Source organism: Stegodyphus dumicola, chromosome 1, assembly GCF_044657685.1.
Source record: "Stegodyphus dumicola isolate Sdum_Otavi_A_Nest chromosome 1, ASM4465768v1".
NCBI classification, from domain to species: domain Eukaryota; kingdom Metazoa; phylum Arthropoda; class Arachnida; order Araneae; family Eresidae; genus Stegodyphus; species Stegodyphus dumicola.
Window position 1 is genome coordinate 104,864,088 of NC_140768.1, and position 21,623 is coordinate 104,885,710.

At 32.3% G+C, this 21,623-nt stretch overlaps 1 protein-coding gene across 1 annotated transcript in view; it reads left to right on the top strand.

Annotated features, from left to right (window-relative positions):
- LOC118193205 (uncharacterized) overlaps positions 1-21,623 on the top strand; it is a 343,543-nt gene that overhangs the window by 224,286 nt on the left and 97,634 nt on the right. Inside the window, exons 54-75 of the mRNA XM_085818627.1 lie at positions 503-586; positions 2,530-2,652; positions 3,804-3,887; positions 4,095-4,217; positions 4,343-4,432; positions 5,404-5,526; positions 6,525-6,617; positions 6,838-6,957; positions 8,577-8,666; positions 9,755-9,874; positions 10,840-10,932; positions 11,054-11,182; positions 11,520-11,585; positions 11,733-12,689; positions 12,942-13,004; positions 13,120-13,221; positions 14,283-14,396; positions 16,858-16,950; positions 18,060-18,191; positions 18,299-18,361; positions 18,835-18,948; positions 20,059-20,178. Coding sequence (XP_085674753.1) covers positions 503-586; positions 2,530-2,652; positions 3,804-3,887; positions 4,095-4,217; positions 4,343-4,432; positions 5,404-5,526; positions 6,525-6,617; positions 6,838-6,957; positions 8,577-8,666; positions 9,755-9,874; positions 10,840-10,932; positions 11,054-11,182; positions 11,520-11,585; positions 11,733-12,689; positions 12,942-13,004; positions 13,120-13,221; positions 14,283-14,396; positions 16,858-16,950; positions 18,060-18,191; positions 18,299-18,361; positions 18,835-18,948; positions 20,059-20,178 — 3,096 coding nt within the window. The remainder of the gene's footprint in view (positions 1-502; positions 587-2,529; positions 2,653-3,803; positions 3,888-4,094; positions 4,218-4,342; positions 4,433-5,403; positions 5,527-6,524; positions 6,618-6,837; positions 6,958-8,576; positions 8,667-9,754; positions 9,875-10,839; positions 10,933-11,053; positions 11,183-11,519; positions 11,586-11,732; positions 12,690-12,941; positions 13,005-13,119; positions 13,222-14,282; positions 14,397-16,857; positions 16,951-18,059; positions 18,192-18,298; positions 18,362-18,834; positions 18,949-20,058; positions 20,179-21,623) is intronic.

Consider the following 21,623-nt stretch of genomic DNA (forward strand, 5'->3'; position numbering starts at 1 on the left):
AACTAACACAAAAATCTTATTATGTAAGACTGAGAGTAATAGAAAATATTAATGTTTACCTTTAACTAGTACTCCAAGATTATGTATACATAATTTATTTGTTCTTATAAATTTATAAATAAAATAATATTTTTGCTAACACGTTTCAAATATATAATCAATTCTTTAAAGATTATATAATAATTTTTTATCAAGGCTTAATATTTTCGCTCATAATAATAGATTTAATTCTTTAGTAATTAATTATAAAATAATCTACACTGAATAATTTTACTACCATAAGTATTTTCAAATAATTAATTTAAAATGCAAAACCATTAAACAAAATCATTTGATTTGAAACTAGTTAAATTTTAAATTTAAAACAAATGTTTTAAAAATTAATAGAACAAATGTTTTATTACTGAATATCATTTCCGTAGCAAGTATTTTAAGCAACAAAAAATACATATAAGATTAAGTTAAAAAATTGAAGTGAGACATATAATCTTTTTGTTTACAGCACCAGATCTGTGTACCAGTGATTCACAATGCGCATCCAATGCCGTCTGTAGACCAGACATAACAGGATTAAGGAACTGTTTTGGTAAGCTTATATAATTATTACATACTCAGCCACAAAACATGCTGATTTAACCTTAAATCTGTAACGTCTGGACATCTAGGATGTCCTAGAAAAGCACCGGATTTAATATGCCCACAAAAATATACTATCTTCAGAAAATTAAAATATTTTTACATACTTACAGCAAGAATATATTCTGGGATAAGAATGCTGAGTTTGATGTGACCAGACAAGACTGGTATTTTATCATTGTGAGTTCACATCTTAACTTCGTTGAAGCTTAGTCGGCTTGGAGCGCTACACAAAGGAACAGCGAGTTTTTATTCTAAGAACTTAATTGTAAAAACGGTGAGGGTTATGGTCAGACTGTTAAGAAGCATCGTTCTATCTTTGGGCGTGTAAATGTACCTAATGGAGCAACAAATTGCAAATTAATTACGATATTTGAGGGCACAGGTTCAGCAGTAGAGATATAACCATGCTGTCGATCCAGCCAGTTTGTTGAAAACATCGCTATTACGAATGAGAGTGTTACTGCAAGTCCCAAAGAATCCAAAGTTAAAGAGGAAATGGGCCGTTTCATTTATCACCTCGATAGGCAGATATATAAGAAAGTGATTATGAATTTCATTCTTTTAGAGTACGAGGTTGTAGAACAAATCGTGGAGGACGTATTCCGGATCATAGTTTTCATTTTTAAATCAGAACATTTACTAGTTGTAAGTATGTAAAAATATTTTCTGTTTTCTAAAAATAAAGTATTTTATTGGGCACATAAAATTCGGAACCTTTATTAGGACATCCTTTATTTAAAAACTTAATTTTTTTCCAATAATGGGCAATAGCATTGGTCACTACTAAGGTCCGAAGTGGTGGTAACTTTATTATGCAGGCACCTATTAGGTGGTCCACCGTTGCTTCCTATGAAGGGACAAACAATTTATATCCATGCCGCCTCCAGAATGCGAAGCCGGCCCCTTTGGTGCAGCCGTCGGAGTCACTAACCACTTTCCTGTTTGGGCGGCCAAAATATAATTTGAAAGACTGTGAAATATACATATGTTTAAAAATATACGCAGTAGTTAAAAATACTGAAATACATGCTCTTAAATTAGAAGAGTATTGTAATAGGTATAGACTATCGTTTCTCCTCTCCCTGCTTTTAAATGAGAACGTCCTTGAGGGCATTTTGTGGAGTTTTGTCAACAGAAAGGTTCAGAAGTTGGTAAATAAGTATGTATGATTTAAATTGCCATTTTTCTCTCAACAATATATTTGCCACCAACTGAAAAATTTTGAACTGAAAATTTACTATACACATATTGTTACTCACGCTGATGATATGAAGCATATAAAAATACCCTATTTCTCATCTTTTTTCTAACTGCTTTGCAAAATTTTGAAATGTTCTTAGTTATATTTGTAAATGCTTAAAAGCCTTTTATTATTTTTTTAATTTAGTTTCGTTACGAAATTTTCTGGAAAACATAATATTAATTAAAATATTTGCAGTTTTTATGCAAGAAATAAGAAGTTTTCAGATCAAGTGAGTGAATTTAAAATTTCATAAATTTTTCAGTTCCATAAGCACAAGGTCAGACATACTGATGGCCCTAGACAAAACATCTTTCGGCTCCCTTTTCTAAAAACGAAAATAACGATCAGAACGTTTCGCAAAACATACTTTTTGGTATCCTAAAAAACCTTGATTATTTGGCGCCCTGGGCTATCACCCCATACTGGCTTTCCTTAAAGCCCCTATTGTATAAATATCCAGCATTCTTTTCACATGTACATTTCTAGTAGTAATTTTGTGAAAGTATGATAATTAACAAAAATGCATGTATTTTCAAAATATTGATTTCTATTATGTAGAGTTTATGACGTTTGAAAATAACACAAAATACTAACATATATCCTAAATGTTTGTATGAGAGATGTGACGATATTAAATATGTTTACAGATGCATGTGATGATGTACGGTGCGGCCCGCACGCAACATGCGTTTCGAAGAATCACGTGGCCCAATGTGAATGTCTGCCGCACTATGAGGGCAATCCGTACGATGAAATCAAAGGATGCCAACGTAAGTTTGATAGGACTGTTTATTTTCATTTTAATTTATCGTATGTATAATAATTCTTTAATTAACAGTTCATCTCTTGCTGTATAATTTATAATTTACATTTTGCACATACGCATTTACTTATGCCGAAGGGCACATACATTTACCGCTTTTAAATGTATAAATGAAATTATTTTTCATTTATTTCATTAAATTATCTACTCTGTTTCTTTCAATGCTCGTGGAAGGATCCGAGAATTCTGAGGTGGTCACCTAAATATACATGCGATATTATTATTTATTATGTAGGGCTTTGTTGTACCTAGAAGTTTATGTAAATGTCCTGAAGACCTTGACTAGGTTGGAAGCGAGTTATCGCTTAGTATGAAACAAATCACAAAGTTTAAAGAAGGTTAAAGTAACCTTTTTATTTAAAACTTAAATGAACAGAAAGGCACTAGTTGTGAAACAGACGAACCTCCGTTACTGGTTTTCTACTGGTTTGGTTTAATTCCGCTACTGGTTTGATCTAAATTTAATTTTCTTTTATGGTAGTTTAAATACCTCTGTGATATTTAAACTACCAAAAAGGTTAAATTTCAGTGTAGATAACATAGTCTGAGATTACTCAAGTTGGTTCAAGATAATTACGGCGTGTATTTTAAACGTCGACTAGCAAGGTGATAAAGCCGGAAATAAACTTAGGAGAGCTGGCGACAACGAGATGAAGATGCCAGAAGCTCTGATATAAATATTCAAACCATCAGCTTAAATTCGCAAACAACTAATTTGCAGTCTGGGGAGGACTACTAAAAGGAGAAGTTATAGTAATGTTTTAAATCATAATAATTGGTTAATGAGCACAAAACCTTATAATTATTTATTGTTTATTGTAAATGAAATTTCATTTCACTACTAAAACTTACTATTTTTTTATTGTAAAAATTTTTAACTATAATAAGGCATTGAAAAGAGAATAGATAGGATAAGTCTTTTGTTGTGTTTTTTCCCTCTGTTGCTGCCAAAAGCCTCTATAATACTGCCAAAACATAATGCAGCAAATAATGAATGCCAATGAATGGCTTATAAGACTTTTGAAATATGTATACAAAGTATTTTAGAAACACTTTTAAATAAGTCATATAATTACAAAATTCCATTTTTACTTTCAGTTCCTCATGACTGTAACACGGATGCAGATTGTAAAACAGACGAAGTTTGTCGCAAACACACAGATTCCATTCGAAAATGCGTTCGTAAGTATTCTTTTCTTACCGCCCCCCCCAAAAAAAAATTAATGAAACATTTTGTCAAATTTAGCTTTTCTGCAACAACAATGATAAACAAAATGCGAATGATGTTTGCAGCATCAATATGTTTATAAATGTTAACCTTAAATTGACTTTTTCATATGGCGGAAATGCTCATTATCCTGTAATCGCATGATTTTCTTTCCGTTTTAGATGTTTGTTTATTCGATCGATGTGGACCCAATGCAGAATGTTTCGGAGAAAATCATCTGGCAGTATGTCGTTGTCCATCCGGATACGAAGGCAACCCAATTGATCCGCATGTTGGATGCATTCGTAAGGAATTTCTGCTATATATATTAAGAAATTATGCATAATATTTACAACCCAGTCAATGACAATATATAATTTCAGGTTATTTAATTTTTTTTATCTTATCTTATTTTTTATTTATTTTCCAGCTCGAAATCCTAACTTGTGTGAAGAAGACAGGGATTGTGGATCACAACAAATTTGCCAACCAGTGAATGACGGTTATCTAGATTGCAGAGGTATTTACCACTAATTAACTGATTAGTAAAACAACTTTTCACTACTATGTTTTGTTGAGCTTGTAATTTTAATATGCCACTAGATTTAACAGGATTGATAATAATTCTCAGGTCCGTCTGCAGCATTTTGGCACCCTATTTAATCAACCTTTCGGCTCCCAGCGACGTAACCAAAACCTTTCGGACCCGGTGATGTCCTAGAATTTTCCGACTCTCTCGATGCATCACTAAAAACGTCAAAATGACACATAGGAAAATAAATTAAAACCTATACGTTTCTTTTTGAAGTACGACTTTAATTCCAACATTTTAAAATTATACTATTATTTTGCTCTTTTGTTGTGCGTATAAAAAGTGTAGAGGTCTGTTTGTTTGCTCCCATTTGCTGTTATGTAGGCAATATAGAAACATTTCTTAAATACAAAATATACAGTTATAGGTGGGGCACACTTTTTAAATGATTCTTATTTTATCACAACTAACAAGACTTACAGCAGTTTACAACTAACAAGACTCAAGCTTATATTATCACAACTATCAAGACTATAATAAACGTACAGCAGTGAGGATTGTTCGTTATGGTATTAAAATATTTAGAACTAAGGATTGGAAAAATCTAAGATGCTACTAAATCGGTTGCAAATGGCGTGAGATCGATTATCAACAAAGATCAGAGACACTAAAGCACGTTGGAAAATTACATTTGATTTAGATAGAAAAAAAGGTATGTGCAGTGCTTCATTTATGCACGTAGGAATCTCACCCACTTCATTTCGGTATTAAACAGTATAATAACAGTAGGATTTTTTTATAAGAACGGATTCATTATTCTCCCTTTATTTCTTATTGGAAAAGTCCGTTAGGTATACATCCAAGGCTCTGGAACGGATTAATGACGTATACTGAAGCATCACTTTATAAATTTCTTAAATGATTTCATTGCATTTATTCGATTTCATTATCACCAACAGATGCCTGTGAGTACGTTCAGTGTGGACCAAATGCTGTCTGTTCTGCCAGAAACCATCAAACGAGGTGCGAATGCTTGCCAGATCACGTGGGAGATCCTTACAATCTACTCAACGGTTGCAAACGTAAGTGTAGAATTCAGGTATTCTTAATATGTGAATAAAGTATTGCAAGATTAGTGTACATTAGTCCTGTTACCGATTACAAGTGCACGATTTGCTGCATAAAAATCTTTCCTCCAAAATTAACTATTAAACGTCTTATTCTGAAAGTGGTGAAGAGTCTTTTTTTATAATTTTTAGTCATTTGTTTTATAGCATACCTATATGGGAATACTTCTGAGAAATTTTTAAATAATTATTATTCAGATGCTATTTAACAATTATTGTTTAAAAGGGAGCCAATGTTTTAAATAACTTTATTAGTGAAAGTATAACATATTACTATTTGTTGTAATTGACATATTAGAGATCCTTAGAGAAACTTATTATTATTTTCTATTTTGTCACATAGGGAGCATAAAAAAAATTCAAAATAAAATTAAATTACTCAGCGACAATATATTTATTTAGATTTTGTGTAACAACTCGTTTATTTCATTTATTGCTTTAAAATGAACTGATTTTTTAAACAATTTTTTTAGTGGAAACGTAACATTTATTATAAATGACCTACCGAAAACTTCTATTTTATTTTTTACTTTCTTGGTATATAGACTATAGAAATAATCTATAATAAGATTACTTAATGAATCTTGTCCAAGTTATATTTATAAAAGTTCAGTATAAATATTTGCTAGGGATATGTGTGAACTGGAACTCGAATGACTATTCAGATGACGACTGAAATCGCCACTTGATAAAAAATAACTTGCACAAAATCTTTCTTCTCATAAATAATCATTTTTTTCCGTACTTAGATGGTACTGGAATAATAAATGAAAAAAATGAAATTTTAACTGTACTGTATATCGAATTTTCCAAATAAAATTCTTTTATAAATTTTTAACTAAACATAATAATATTGACAATTTTTTTTGTATTAAATTTGTCTCTACTTTACTTAAATATTTTGCGAATTACGAATGCGTACTCTATTACTTAAATGCTCCCAAATTTTACAGCTCCTGTGCGAGATGAGTGCCAGGTTGATCGTGATTGTAGAAGGAATACCGATGTCTGTAAACCAGACAATTTTGGAGTTAAGCACTGTATAGGTAAGAAATTTTAAATTGTGTATATCCACGTTTCAGTGGCTGTGTTTTTTTCCGTTGCTAGACTCAAGCTCACTTGCATGCTCATTTTTAATATCGAGTTTAGATCATTCTGATTATTCTAACTGAATTTCTAATTGTAAATCAATGCTTTACTGTTGAAGTAATGTTATCTTAGATGTTAATATGTCTCTCACGAGCATTGTTTTCTTTATTACTTCAGATCCATGTACTTTCAACCCATGTGGCTTCAACACCGAATGTGTTGCTATTGATCATCATTATGAATGCCGCTGTAAAGAAGGTTTCGTCAGGGATCCAAGCAGTGATTCTTCTTGTATCGGTAAGTGTAATGATGATTTTAAAAAATTGCAATTTCTTTATCTTTTTCTGCAGAATTGCAGTAAAATTGTGCTCCATTAATCATTAGATCCTTATCCTTGTATCCATGATGTATCAGTATCTATGGTTAATCACTCTGATATCCATGGTTAATTACTCCGGTATCTGTGGTTTATTAATATGATTGGTTAATCACTCCAGTAGCCGTGGTTAGTCACTTCAGTATCCATGGTGTATAAATATCCATGGTTAATCACTCCAGTGTCTGCGGTTAATGATTCTGGTATACATAATTAATCACTCCGGTATATGTGGTTTATCAGTGTCCATAGTTATTCCCTTCCGTATCTGTAGTTTATTAGTATCCATGTAATCCCTCCAACATCCATGATTAATCACTCCGATATTCGTGGTTTATCAGTATCAATGGTTAATCAGTACCCGTAATTAATCATTTCGATATTCATTTAGTAATACCCATGACTGCATTTTATCAAGATATATAGTACTTTTTCATAATAGTTAGTCTTTATTTGCTAGTAATTTTCACAAACTAGTTATTTCACAATTTTGACTGTTCCCAAAACATAGGCTCTGCAATTACAAAAAAAACTTTACCTTATTCACAAAACGGGTAATTTAAACTTTTTAAACAATACAAAAATCAGTAAATGGGGGAAAGGACAGCTAAATTTCAATCTCTATTTGGCATCAAACTAAATAGAAAATTTCAATGATATATGATTTTAAATGACAGATTAGTTTTTGGCTAGCCATTTGGCGACTTACTTAGCGACATTTCTCTGTCACTTGGTAGTTTTATAAACTTGATTTTGACTTTATTTGGGGACTTTACCTTAATTTATAAAACGTATTACTTGTAAATATTTTGATTCTATTATAAGGTATTTCTCCCACTTCCCTAGCGAGCCTTCGTGGTGTAGTGGTTCTGCACACTGAGCCGTTATTTCAGAGGTCCGTGGTTCGATTCCCGGCGAAGGCGGTTGCATATTTTTCATATCTCTGGCTTCTAAAAAATCCTAATGTCTCTACACTATTACCCAAATAGTTAATCAAACAGTGTATTCCCCAAGTTTTCGAGTACGAACGCGTGGAACTTCGCCAATTCGATAAACATATCCTACTGCGGTCACATTCAGCGACGTCTACTGTATAATGAAGTTTAAGGCTGTAAAACAAAATAAGTTATTTTATCAGTAAGTTTCGTTTTATTTCCATTCTCTCGAAAGCCAATGACAGAATTTGCGCAGAGTTTAATTAAAGCATAAATGCTTTTTACAGTTTTCGTGCATTGCCCTTTTTAATTTAAACCTAAATAAAATATGGGATTCCAAGCAGAATGAGATAAGAATATATTCGAAAACCTTACATTAGCTTCAACAACACCCTCTGCAGTGAAAGGAAGATTACAAAAGAATGCCATTTTATGATTTATCAGTACGTCAATTTCGTCATTTTCTTGGAATCGACTCGTTTTAATTGGCATGTCATTATTTACTAAAGAAAAAACGTTTTATTTGAGATGCTCTATTTCTACATCAGCTTAAATTAGTTTATACTTAACATTTGAAAATATCTTCTTTCTTTCCTCTTTTTCAGCTCGAGAACCTGATGAATGTAAAGAAGATATACAGTGTCCGACATTCGGCACATGCAGACCAAACGACCTCGGTATTTTGAAATGTGCAGGTAAGTTTTCTCTAAGTACAACCATTAAAGGCATAAAAATAGTGAAACAAAACATTACAAAAGTAAATAGATAGACGAAATTATAAAAAAGTAATAGTAATAAGTACGTGCATGGAAAATGCTCAATCCTGAAATGCAGGCTATTTCACTTATCTAATAGACGCCATCAAAACTAACAAAACATAGACAGTTTTATTAATTATGCTAAATAAATTTTGTGACCGCTTAAATAATGCTGCTTAAAAAGAATGGAGGCTGAAACCTTTTAAAAACGCGTTTCAACCAACAGATGAAAATACGCGATAGAAATACTTGAAATACTTCAGGAGCTGTGAATTTTAACTTCAGGAGCTGTGAAATTTAACCCTATTTTCTTTTCTTTTTCATTTTTTAAGAAATTTTGCGTCCGAATAATAACAGCATTAGATAAAAAAGTCCTTCTGTGCAGTGAGTTTTATGTTGACTTATTTTACGAGAATTTGTAAAATTGTAAAATTTAGTTAACATTTATATGTCCAGTGCTAAATGTTGCACTAAGCAACAAATATATTTTGAATCCGAATTGCATCTTTTTGTCTATATTTTTGAGCTCCTGCTCTGTTCTTTGAAGAACACTGCAGGGAAACATAGTTTCGGATCCCTTACCAAAATTACCCAAACAAGTGATGCGCTGTCTGCTCAAATATATGCAGTCTTAAGACTGAGATCATACGTGCAAACCGCACTCAACTGGAAAATTGGTTGACCTAGTGAAAAGGACCCAGTGGTCCTCTGTTAAAGCATGCAAACGCACAATCCCAATTATAATACTTGCCATCTGCTAGATGTACGGATGTTCCGTATCTGCAATTTACATTTCTTGTAAACTTCCTATGATTTAATGCTAATTGAACAAGCATAAAATTTGTTTGCATTCTTTTGAAGGATACTTGGGGAATACTAATAGTATTCGGGAGTTAATAATTACCATAACAGAATAATGTGAATTCACAGCATATGCTTAAATTTAAATAAGTGTTTTCATTTGTTTATGTTACTCTAGCTTTGTTTAAGGGATTATTTTTTTAAAAATATTTTTGATATTCCAGAAATTTGCTTGGATTTCTCTTGTTCACCGAACGCAAACTGTGTTGCTATACAACATAAAGGTCAGTGTACTTGTGAAGAAGGGTACACAGGAGATCCCAACAAGCGCGGAGGATGCATACGTAAGTATTCGAAAACTATATGTTCGTGAGACTTTTCGTACCCTAAATTTTTCTACCTTTTAGATCGCTAAACTATGAAAAACTATCAGATATCAGTATCTATGTCAGTGATTCTCGACCGGTTTCTTCTCATGCACCCCTTTCACCGTTCAAGAATCATCTACCCCCTCCTTTTCAAAACTCGAAAAATTTATATGTATGTTTATTTATTCGGAGTTAGATTATTTTAATGCGTTTCATAAATTAAAGAACGAAAAATATAGAAAATGTTGATAAATACCAAACCTTGGAATAATATATTTTTTCATGGTTTAAATAAGTGCATTAAATTGCATATGCTCTTAGAATTTAAATGATATTATAATTAGTTCACAGCAATAATATTTTTTTCTTTGCAATTAAAATTTTTTTATTAAATTTTAATTTTGTATTTGCTTTGTACGAATAGAGAATATTTGTTAAATTCAAATTTCATTCCTTGCAGCAATAGCGCAAGAGAATAATTTTAATTTAATTTAACTATTTTCTTGTAAAACCTTGAATAAAAGTAGTTTTTTTTTTCATATTCAGAAAGTAAAACTAATTACTTAAAAGCTAAATAAAAGGCTGTCCGCATTCACCACTTGAATTATAAAATCTTGTCCGGAGGGGATACCCCCCTGTTTGAGAACCACTGATCTACTAATCTTATATATTGTCTACTGATCTAGCTGATGTTGTGAATTAAAATTGCCATCGCCATCTATTAAGACCTAGCATAGTACATTATAACATGATAGACATTAACAAGTTGTTTGAGCTCCGAAATAGCAACATTACTGGCTAATATTATCAAGCATTTTTAACACTGGTCATGATGACTGGTTCATTATGATTTTCAGCATCATGTACTGAGGTTAATTATACGGTTAAAGATATTATTTTGCTAAACCCTGGTAATGATATAGTGTTCATTCTCTTTTCAGCCATCAGTCGGGATGAATGTAAACAAAACGACGACTGTTCTTCCGCTTCAGAATGCCGACGGTCTGACACGGATGATAACTTGAAGTGTGTTGGTGAGTTTGATTTTAACAAATACAGGGCTAATTAGCGGTGAAAACATTTCTGCTTTATTGCATGGCTTGAAATGATTTCTTGAAGAGTTTGCTAATGGATTTACTAATGTCTTTTTTTCAGATGTTTGCAAATATGTTCAATGCGGACCTAACGCTGTCTGCGTTGCTGTTGGCCACGTTGCTCAATGCCAGTGCCCGCAAGGGTTATACGTTGGAGACCCATACGATTTGGTCAGAGGCTGCCAACGAGGTAAGAACTCTTCTTTTTAATTCTTTAACAATTCACATGTTGTTTAAGACTTACTGCCTATAATGATGACTAATTTAGTCATATGATACGGATTGATTTTAAATACTCCTTGCGACTCCTCTATAGTTTGTTAAAAGTTCAAAATCTTTAACTAAAATTATTTCCGAGAAGAATAAAAATTTTTTTTAGCAGTTTAAGGAGTTACATAAGATCCTAAACAGATATAGAAATTTTTTTCTTGATGAGAACTTCTACCTGCTGTTATGTCTTTCTTTATTCATTAAACTTTACATTTATTCTCTCCTTTTATTAAATGTGACTATTTTTGTTATTGCAGTTGAATGCATAGTTGATGACGATTGTCCATTGGATAAAAGTTGTGCTCCTGAAAACTATTGTTTAAGTAAGTAAAATAGTTTTGCTGTAACTATTAACGTTTTACCGCAGAAAAAATAATAAATGTACCTAATTTATTAAACTTATTTTATTTAAGACTGCATTGCTGATCTCGAAAAGTTGAAGTCACAATAATGTTTTTGTCTGCTTCCAGATCCATGTTTGGACGGATGCGGAAAGAATGCCATTTGCGTGGCCGAAAACCATCACCGTACTTGCCAGTGTCCTGCTGGAATGACTGGAGATGCTTATGGTAGAGGATGTAAGGCAATCCGATTCTGCGAGAGCCACCCATGTCATCCAACGGCTAAATGTGTCGACACAAAAGGAAGTTATAAGTGTCAATGCCCCCAGGACTACATTGGAGACCCATACCGCGAAGGCTGCAGACACCCCAATTCTTGCCCAAGGGGAGATCAAGACTGTCGACCCGATGCAGCTTGCTTACCAGATATCAGTGGAGAAAACATGTGTAAGAATCCATGCGATAAAATTAACTGTGGACCAAATGCATTTTGTGAGGTTGTCAATCATCGTCCTCGATGTTCTTGTCCTTCTGGATTCCGGGGCAATCCCGATCCAGATAGCGCCTGCATTCGTAGTTCAGTCTTCTGCCAAGATGCCAAAGATTGCAGAGATAATCAAGCTTGCGTGGATGGTCAGTGTCGATTGTTCTGCAGCTATGATAACGAATGTGCAGTTGGTGAAAAATGTATCAATAAGCGTTGTGTGTTACCTTGCTTTGCCCATTCTGGTTGTCCAGCCAAAGAAGCCTGTGTGCCTAGTGGGTACTGTCAGGTAGGTTGCCGAGATAATAATGACTGTCTTTACAAAGAAGCTTGCATTCAAAATCGTTGCCAAAACCCCTGCGACATCAAAGGTGTGTGCGGACCTAATGCCTTGTGTACTGTTATTGATCACAAAGCTACTTGTGAATGCCCTACAGGATTTGAAGGTTCGCCGTCACCAGTTTTAGGCTGCAAGAGAGTATACCAAGAATGTTCGCCAACTATTTATTGTCCTCCTGGTATGAACTGTGTTGGAGAAAGATGCAGGGCACCTTGTAGTAACTGTGTTGATGGAGAGGTCTGTGTCAATGGTGTATGCATGGGTAAGTGACGTTTCTGATGATCTGTAATCATGACTAAACTTTAAATTATAATTTTCAAAGTAACACTATATTGAAACAAAGTACAATCATTGCAGGTTTCTGCAAATAATGTGTAAATGCTAAATTATTATTTTCTTGTATTTTTGTGTAAATGCTAAATTATTATTTTCTTGTATTTTTGTGTAAATGCTAAATTATTATTTTCTTGTATTTTTGTGTAAATGCTAAATTATTATTTATTTTTTTTTCCAGTAATCTGTTCAACAGATAATAACTGCCCAGTTGGCGAAGTGTGCATTAATCAATATTGTCAAGGTAGGTTATTTGATCTATTTTTTTAATTTAATTAATTTTAGGTATCTTGAAGATTGTTTTTTGTATCTCTTCATCTGATTTCTGCCCTTTAATTCTATCATGTTTTTAATTTCAGTTGGGTGTAGAGCCGATGGCGACTGTCGTTTGAATGAAGTATGCGGAGCAAATAGGTGCACTTGCAGGCCAGGTTTCAATCCAACTCCATCGGGCTGTGAAGGTAAGAATTTAGATTGTAATCTCTGACTTTCATGTTGGGTTTAATATAATAAATATGCAGGGCATCCCGTAACTCCAGTATGCCATAGGCAGTTTTATAGAATCTATTCAAAATGACTGCTATGTTCGTAGGTCCACTCGATGATGCTGATCTAATGAAAGACATGATAGACGATTGTGGGATCAGCAGCATGACAAGTAAAACATATCCCGGTATGCTGAGCCAACTATAGTGTAGGGAAAAACCAAGATACCAAAGATTTAAAATGAATCCTCAGGCAGGTTCTGATTACTGTTTAAGCCTACATGATCCCCATTCACTGTCAGATGGTGTTATAAGATTATCGAACTCTTCATTCATCATTTTAGAGTAATTCTTTGACCTTGTTCATTCGTAATTGAAACTTACTCGTTGCCAATTATTTTTGCAATTTATACGATTTCTTTGGCTTCATTTTCAATCCATGGAAATCTTTTAAAATTGTAGATAACTTCTGCCCAAATCTGATTCCATTAACCATTCAGGTCTGATGAATGAATGGTAAACCGCGTAAAAATGAAATTTAGCGTTGGACAAATTAAATGAAAACAATTAAGATACCACTCATATGTGAAATCAAGTTCCACAAATCCGCGTTCGGCAATGGTTTATAGTACTAAAAACAGAACATGTAGGCATTGATTGGTTCGAAACCCGAATGATGTGCTTAAGAGCAAAGACTCTCTCAATAATATGCTCCCCACGAATGAATGTCAAATATAGATTTTAAACCACTTATTAAGGGGTAACTCTGACCCAACAAGCAGTGATTTTAACTTTCTAAATAAGATCGACAATTGGCACCGCTTGATATTATTTAGCTCAGTGAATCATTCAGCATTCGTTCTGTGAACTAGCTATTGCTCTGGAAACTGCCGATTAATTCTTATGCCCGTTTTACGGAACATTCTGTACATTTTACCATTTTATTGCACAACACAATTCTTTTTAAATTCAGTATCCTCATTTATAATTTTAATTACTATGATAATTGGAAGCCTAATAATATATTTTTATTTCAGATAATAACGAATGTCTATCCAATCCTTGCCATCCTACAGCACTCTGTGTGAATTCAGCTGGTAGTTATTACTGTCAGTGCCGCGAAGGTGATATAGGAGATGGGTACACTGGATGTGAGTTTCATTTTTAATTATTAGCCTATTCATTGATAACTACGTCTTTCATACAATATTGTTCAGCTTTACATAACTGTAAAATTCTCTTTTGAAAGCATTCAAGGAAAGGACCGAGTGAATATACTGTTCGTATAAATAGACATTTCATATGAACGGCATAATTTGTTATTGTAAAAAAATTATAAAGTCTGTTTTCCTCTCATATAGCCGATAAATCGAAAAGAATGTAATTAATTTGCATATTACTTTAGATAGCATATAAGCTTAAATACTCAAACTTATATTTAAACGTATTTATGATAGTGTTACAGTTTTCATAAAGAACTAGTTAAAGCTGATTCTTTGTATCTTTTGAAAAGCATATTAAATTTTGCGAAGTTTTGTTCTTCACCGGCAATTCTACATTTTATTCACGAAGCCTAGCCTCGTTTTATTTATTTTTCTTCCTGCATTTTCTCCAACTTCGGATCTTCGCTTAGGATTCCGTATGCATAGTTCTCCTATTCGGACTTCGCCGAAGTGCTAGTAAAAGCACATAAGATTATGCGCTGAAACTAGCATGACAGTATCAAAATACTGAATGTTTATATAAATCTGATTTTTATTTTTAAAAATATTTAATTAATATGATTCAAATTAGAATGGTCAATTTTTATAAAAAAAATTTTTAATTTTTTTTTTTAATTGGTTTTAGCATGTAGATTGCCCCAGTGAAAAATACTAATTGGCCACAAATCTTTTAGAAATAGAATGTGTGATTCTTAGAGTATACTTCTAAAAACAAATGAAATTTTAAAAAAATAAATTTTAAACTAAAAACAAATTAAATTAAGTTTTGCGTAAGTCTGATTTTTATGTCCAAAAGTGTTTAACTAATATTATTTACATTAAAACCACCAAATCTTAATTAATTTTAAAAATAATAATAATAAATGCTTTTTTAACATCTAAAGTAATTTGAAAACCCATTGGTGACAAATCTTTTAAAGCTAAAATGTATGAGAAATGTTCTAAAAATAAACATACTATTTTCTTACTGTGCACTCAATATTTTGGGAGTGGAACTGAGTTTGTGTCGTGCTGCCATAATTAAATAAACTTTCATATTATTAAAAAAAATAAAAAAGCACATATACTATTTTACAAGATGAAATGAACTAAAAACTCAGTGGCGTAACAGCCCTAATGGGCCAAAGCCTGCTGTGCCCGAAATCTGCTTTCTTGACCGTGGGCCCTAGGGTGCGTAAGCATAGGCCCTGAACTTATGGTAATTTATCGCAGGACCTCCAGTGTTTACTTCCCAATCGAACTTGGTACTCATTTTATAGACCCAAGTGATGGAAATCAAGGAATGAAAGGCTAAGTCGACCTTGCCCAGCCCGGGAATCGAACCCCGGAGCTGTGGTGCAGCTGCGCGATGCGCTACTCCACTGCACTACCGGGGCTCACAAGATGAAATGAGATCGGTGCAACATAAGCAAGAATTATATGTTATTTTATAAGATAAAATAATCAGAAAAAAGTAAACAAGAGTCACATATTCCTTTATAAAATAAAAATTATTAGAAAAGTAAATAAGATTCATATATTATTTTATAAGATAAAAAAGATTGGAAAAGTAAACAAGACTCTTATATTATTTTAATTGAAGTTTTTCAAGATGTTTCGGATTGTTTTATTATTTATTAGGTGAGCGAAAGGCTTGGTCAGTTATTAGCGAGATTTTCTTCTGGTGTTTGAAGCTTTTAACTAAATTATTTGAAAAATTAGCATTTCTTTTCGGAGGCGGTAAAATGGAAGAGGAAACCAAATGCAAAATTGCAATCCTAATCTTGCCTTGGTTTCAAAACGAAGCATTGCAGAGAGGTTGCCAAAAGAAAAAAAAAAAGAGACATAGACACATTTTTTTGCTTGCCATCATATTTTAAATTTAACATTTTTAAATGTAACGAATATAAGAGAAGAGGTACAAGGCATCAGGCAAAAAACAATATGTTACGCACTTTGCGTCATGCACTTGTTTGCCTCCTTCGCACGACATTCTACGTGTTACTAAGTATTTTTATTACTCCTAAAATATTCATTATAATGAAATGATATGTCTAGATAATAGATAATAGACACACTAGTTTAGACTAATTTAGTTAAACTAATTTAGCTTAATATACACACTGTTTAGCATAATAGACACACTAGTGGCGTGTCTATTATGCTAAATTAGTTTAATGGACTGTACTAAGAAAAGCAAAACAACTTTTTTAATGCTAATTACTAATAAACATTCTATGGACATAATAAACATTTTGCTTTAAACTAATCCAATGGCTAAATGACAAGTTTTCTTTCTCTACAAAAGGTGACACTGTATTCTACTTAGCCTGTAATGTAAATACTTTCTATGTATATATATTAACTAAACTTATATGATGCATATTTGAATCGTAAAATTGTCTTTCAGGCCGACCGCAAGGAGAATGTCCAAATGGAGACAGAGATTGTCCTACAACTGCTGCTTGTGGCATTGATGAACAAGGAGTTCCTAAGTGTATAAGTAAGTGAAAATAAATGTTTTTCTTGCAATATATAATTACCTTTTCCCTTACCTTATAAGTATGACAAATGATATCTTTATTACTGATATAAAGATTTGTTCGAACGTAGTATTATATAGACAGTGCCCAACAAAACAGAACTTGGGGACTGTAAGGATGGTTTCGTATCATCCGCAGTCTAATACAGCAGAACGCGTAAATAAAAATATAGTTAAAATTATTCTAATTATGGTTATTTTACATCTTTAATTATTTAATATAAATATATCAAGAAATACATAAATAGATATTTTCATACAATTTTAATTAGGAAAGTGCAAGAGTTTCTTCGTGAACTGCTCATAATACGAAATTTTATTTACAATATTTGTGGAAATTATTTCACCGATGCTGTACCCCTAATCTAAATATTCCGAGAGCATCCTTCATTGGAAGAGAACATGCCAAAGCAACATTTTAAATTAAGCAAAAAAGCGACATTAGTTTGCCGAAGAGATTTTTGTTTTCGAAGAAGAAGAAAAAGAAAGAGTTCGCCCTCAAATTGGTTATTCAAAATATGCATCAAACGAAGGTTGCTTTCCTGCTTAAATGAAAACGGTTGCTTTAAATGAAAACAAACCTATCTTGCGATTATTTCCCCTTTGTTTGACGAATTTATCTTTTATTAATCTTTTATCTGGCGATTTTATTTTACTTAAAAAATTATTCTATAATAGTTTGATACTATTAATTAATTTTTGATCCCATTGAGCGGTGTATTTCCTATGTTCTCGTATACAAACGGGGGTACTTTGGCATTCGATATATAGTATCCAAATGATAACATTAAGCGACGTCTACTGTATATGACAAAAATTTGAAGCAATCAATCTAAAATCTATGCAAAACTTGAAATAAAATAATTATATTCCGTTTAATAACGGATCGTAGTTTATTCATTTAACTTTACAAAACTCACGAATGCTTTGATTTTGGTCTTATCAAATGCAAACGTTTTCTTTTTACAGAGAAGCAGAAATAATTTATCTTTAATTCTGTGTAAACTTTTCTAAAGAAAAAAAGTTTTAAAAATTGAAATAACAAATGCTAAAAACTTATATATTTTCAGATCCATGTGATAGCAAGCCTTGTGGACCTAATGCCGAGTGTAGCGTGTCCAATCACGTGCCTCAGTGCTTCTGTCCAAAAGTTGGATTTTTCACGGGGGATCCATACGAGCCCACCAGAGGTTGTGTTCAAGGTAAGTGGAGTAAATTAAAAATAAAAATTTATAGATTTTTTTTAGATATTCAGTTCATGATGTGGAGAAGAATAAAATGCTAATAAGATTATTAATTTTTTTCACAGTTGACTGCCTGCAGGACAGCGACTGCAATTTTGACCGTCAGTGTATAAACTTTGTTTGTGAAAGTAAGATATTTTGAATGATAGTAGAATTTTTATTTACTAAAAGAGCCTGCTATTTTGCTAAATTTATATGGACCTGAATATATTTTAAGGATATCATTTTTGCTGTTTCGTATAAAAGAATAAAGATATACTTTGAATTCTCCCTTAATTTTTGCGTTATATTTGTTAATATGCTTCCTTAATTTTGACGTTATTTTTGCGTAATATGTTCCTTTAAATTTTAAGCTATTTTGCGATATACTCTTCATTTTTACGTTACTTTTGCATAATATATTTCCTTATTTTATACGTTATTTAGCATAATATTCTCTTGATTTTTTACTTTATTTTTTCGTAACATGTTCTCTTAATTTTAAGGTTATTTTACTTAATATACTGTCTTAATTTTTACGTTAGTTTTCAGAACATATTTCCTTGATTATACGTTATTTACCGCAATAGTCCCTTTATTTTTACGTTATTTTCGCATTTAGGTCCTTGTGTGCAAGTCAACTGTGGTCCTTATGGTACATGTGTTGTCCGAAACCGACAGGCTTCGTGCAGATGTGAGCCTGGTTATGAAAATAATGGACGTCTAACATGCGTTGGTAGGTAGAGATATTGGAACTATATTTTGTTAATCACAAAATGTCTAATGAGAAAGCTCTAGGTCATAAATAGAGTTGTGCTTTTTTATTATTAAACATCATTTTATGCCTTTCATTCTATTAAAGGGTATTTTTCGTTAAAATTAATTAATGTTTAATTATATTAATTAAACTAAAATGATATAATAAACATAAATAGTATAGTGATTAATTAAATCGAATTAAAAATGATAAAAAAAATTTTAAAACTCTGCTTTAAAATTAAAATAATTTGAATCTCAAATCTGTCGAGACACCATTTTTTTAAACAATTTTTGTTTCATTTTCGTTAGTTAGAGGTAAACACAGGTTTTATAAAAGTTACCTAACTTTATTAGATGCCAAAATTATAATACATAAATAAATAAAAATAATAAAAAATTAAAAAACAATAAATAACTATAAAAATAACTCGTTTTAAAAATAAATATAAAAGTATAAATGAATAAAAATAAAGGCAAGTAAAATAAAAAAGTAAATAAATAAAGTAAAACAAATTGAAAAGTTTCTATCTAGGCGATGAGTTGATAGGACATGATTTATATTGCTCGTCAAACGATGATGCAACGAAATTACGCGTAAACGTTTGAATGCAGAAGCGAAAAGGAAAAACAGGGAACAAATTTATTCATCATTTTTATTAAATGATAAAAACACGGAAATGAATTGCACTGCACATAGTATTTCCTCTTTCATCGCCAATAGGAACTCCCGTACGTTATCTCCTCCCCCAAAATAGTACAATTTTATTAAGAATTCAAATTAAGGGCTAAAAATTCAGTTTTAGGGTTATTTTTCAGTTGTAATCTTAACAAACTAGTTAAAAATAAACAGAACACTATGTAAAAGAAAAAAGATAAAAAGGAAAAAAAAATGTACCGTTATATAGAATTTCTCCTTTACATATATTTATAAAATCCTACCCAACAGATTAACATATCATCGCCGAATAAACTGAGGCAAAATTTGCTCTTAACTTCTTTTTAAGTCGATATTGTTGACAGGAAGATTAACGCATTTCTGCTAATTTGTGAAAATATTGAAACACTAATGTGGCCAACGTTCTTTCAGATGTGGATGAGTGTCGACAGCATCCTTGCCATGCAACAGCCGTGTGCGAGAATACACCAGGTAGCTTTTCGTGCCGCTGTCCTACTGGCCTGACTGGGAACCCATTGATTCATCCTGGATGTAAGTACTTGAAGATATTTTATTTCCATTTGTGTAAGATTTATTAAATGCATTATCCTATTGAAAAATTCTTTTAGAAGAGTTGATATGTTATGCGAGGTTTACCAATTCAAGTAGGAATGCCTTCATGGCAAGATTAAGGAAAAGACATTCCTAACTATATGTTAAAGGATGTACAACCAGAAAATCACCAAGTGCATTGCTGAGAATCTATTAAGTACACTCATTAGTTCCAAAATATCGTCTTCTGGTGGTTTCAAAAGACTACATTGTGTTGACCTACATGATAAAGCACACAGAGGAGTCTGCCTTAAGAAAAACTGAGAAGCGTTATGTCTTACTATTCTTTTAGCCAAAGTCTAACTGTGGCCGTTTTACGCCTCACAGCGCAACAGCCCTTGCCAGATGTAGAATCTCAATAGTTAGCTGATAGTTGAGATAGGGTGAGAACACAATGGCTTTACTGGGGCTCAATAGGTGTTGCCGTTTGACAACTTTGTCTGAGTTAACGATTTTTAAGTTCAATACTTCTCCAGCATCAGAGCTTTAATAGATTTGTGAGAACGAATTGTACAGCTTTTTATTTTTGACAAGACAGCGCATCTGCAGCGCTTCCGATGAATTACTTTGATGATTACTTGCTTGGAATACAGTTTACAATAGAACTTGTAAAATGAAAATCAATAACTTAAACACATTTTGTACGTGCAAAAGGCTCGGAGAAGAAACGAAAAAGGGCAAAGAACTGTTGGTGCACTGGAATTTATCTTCATATGAAGAATTCATCACCAGGGGATGACATAAATATGTGAATATATCTGTTACCGTATTCATTTATATTGATGATATTTCTTTGTGTTGGTTCTTTTTATGACGATGGCTGTATATTTTGGAGTCACTTGTGATGGATGACGAATGTGTAAGACTTTTGCTATTGTGCATTTTAATAGATAATACGGACCGAATCCTAAATCAACGTTCATCTGTTAATGAAATGTTTCTAATTATGGAATGAGGAAAATAATCTTTCTTCGAGTCAAAATCTACACCAAGTTCGCTTTTCGTCATAATTCATTAAGATATTAATCCCAGAGGCGAGTGTTTAAATCCAGTTTCAAACAAATGAGATTGAAGACGATGATGTCCAGTTAAGTTAGCATAGTATACCAAAACAAGAACATTTGAGACAATGAACAATTTTCTTTTATACAGGTTTACCAAACCTACAAAAAATGGTTTTAACTGTTGTTTTGGATTAACATGATAACGAAAGTGTGGATTATAATAATTAGTTGTGTAACAGAAAATGTGCAGTCTACAACAGTGCACGGGGAGGGGATATATGAGGTGCATGCTTTCCTTTTAGTGATAAAAACGCTGGAAAAAGTGTTCTTAATATATTTGATGTTGCTTATTTTTTGATTTGAATAAGATGGTGTCCATAA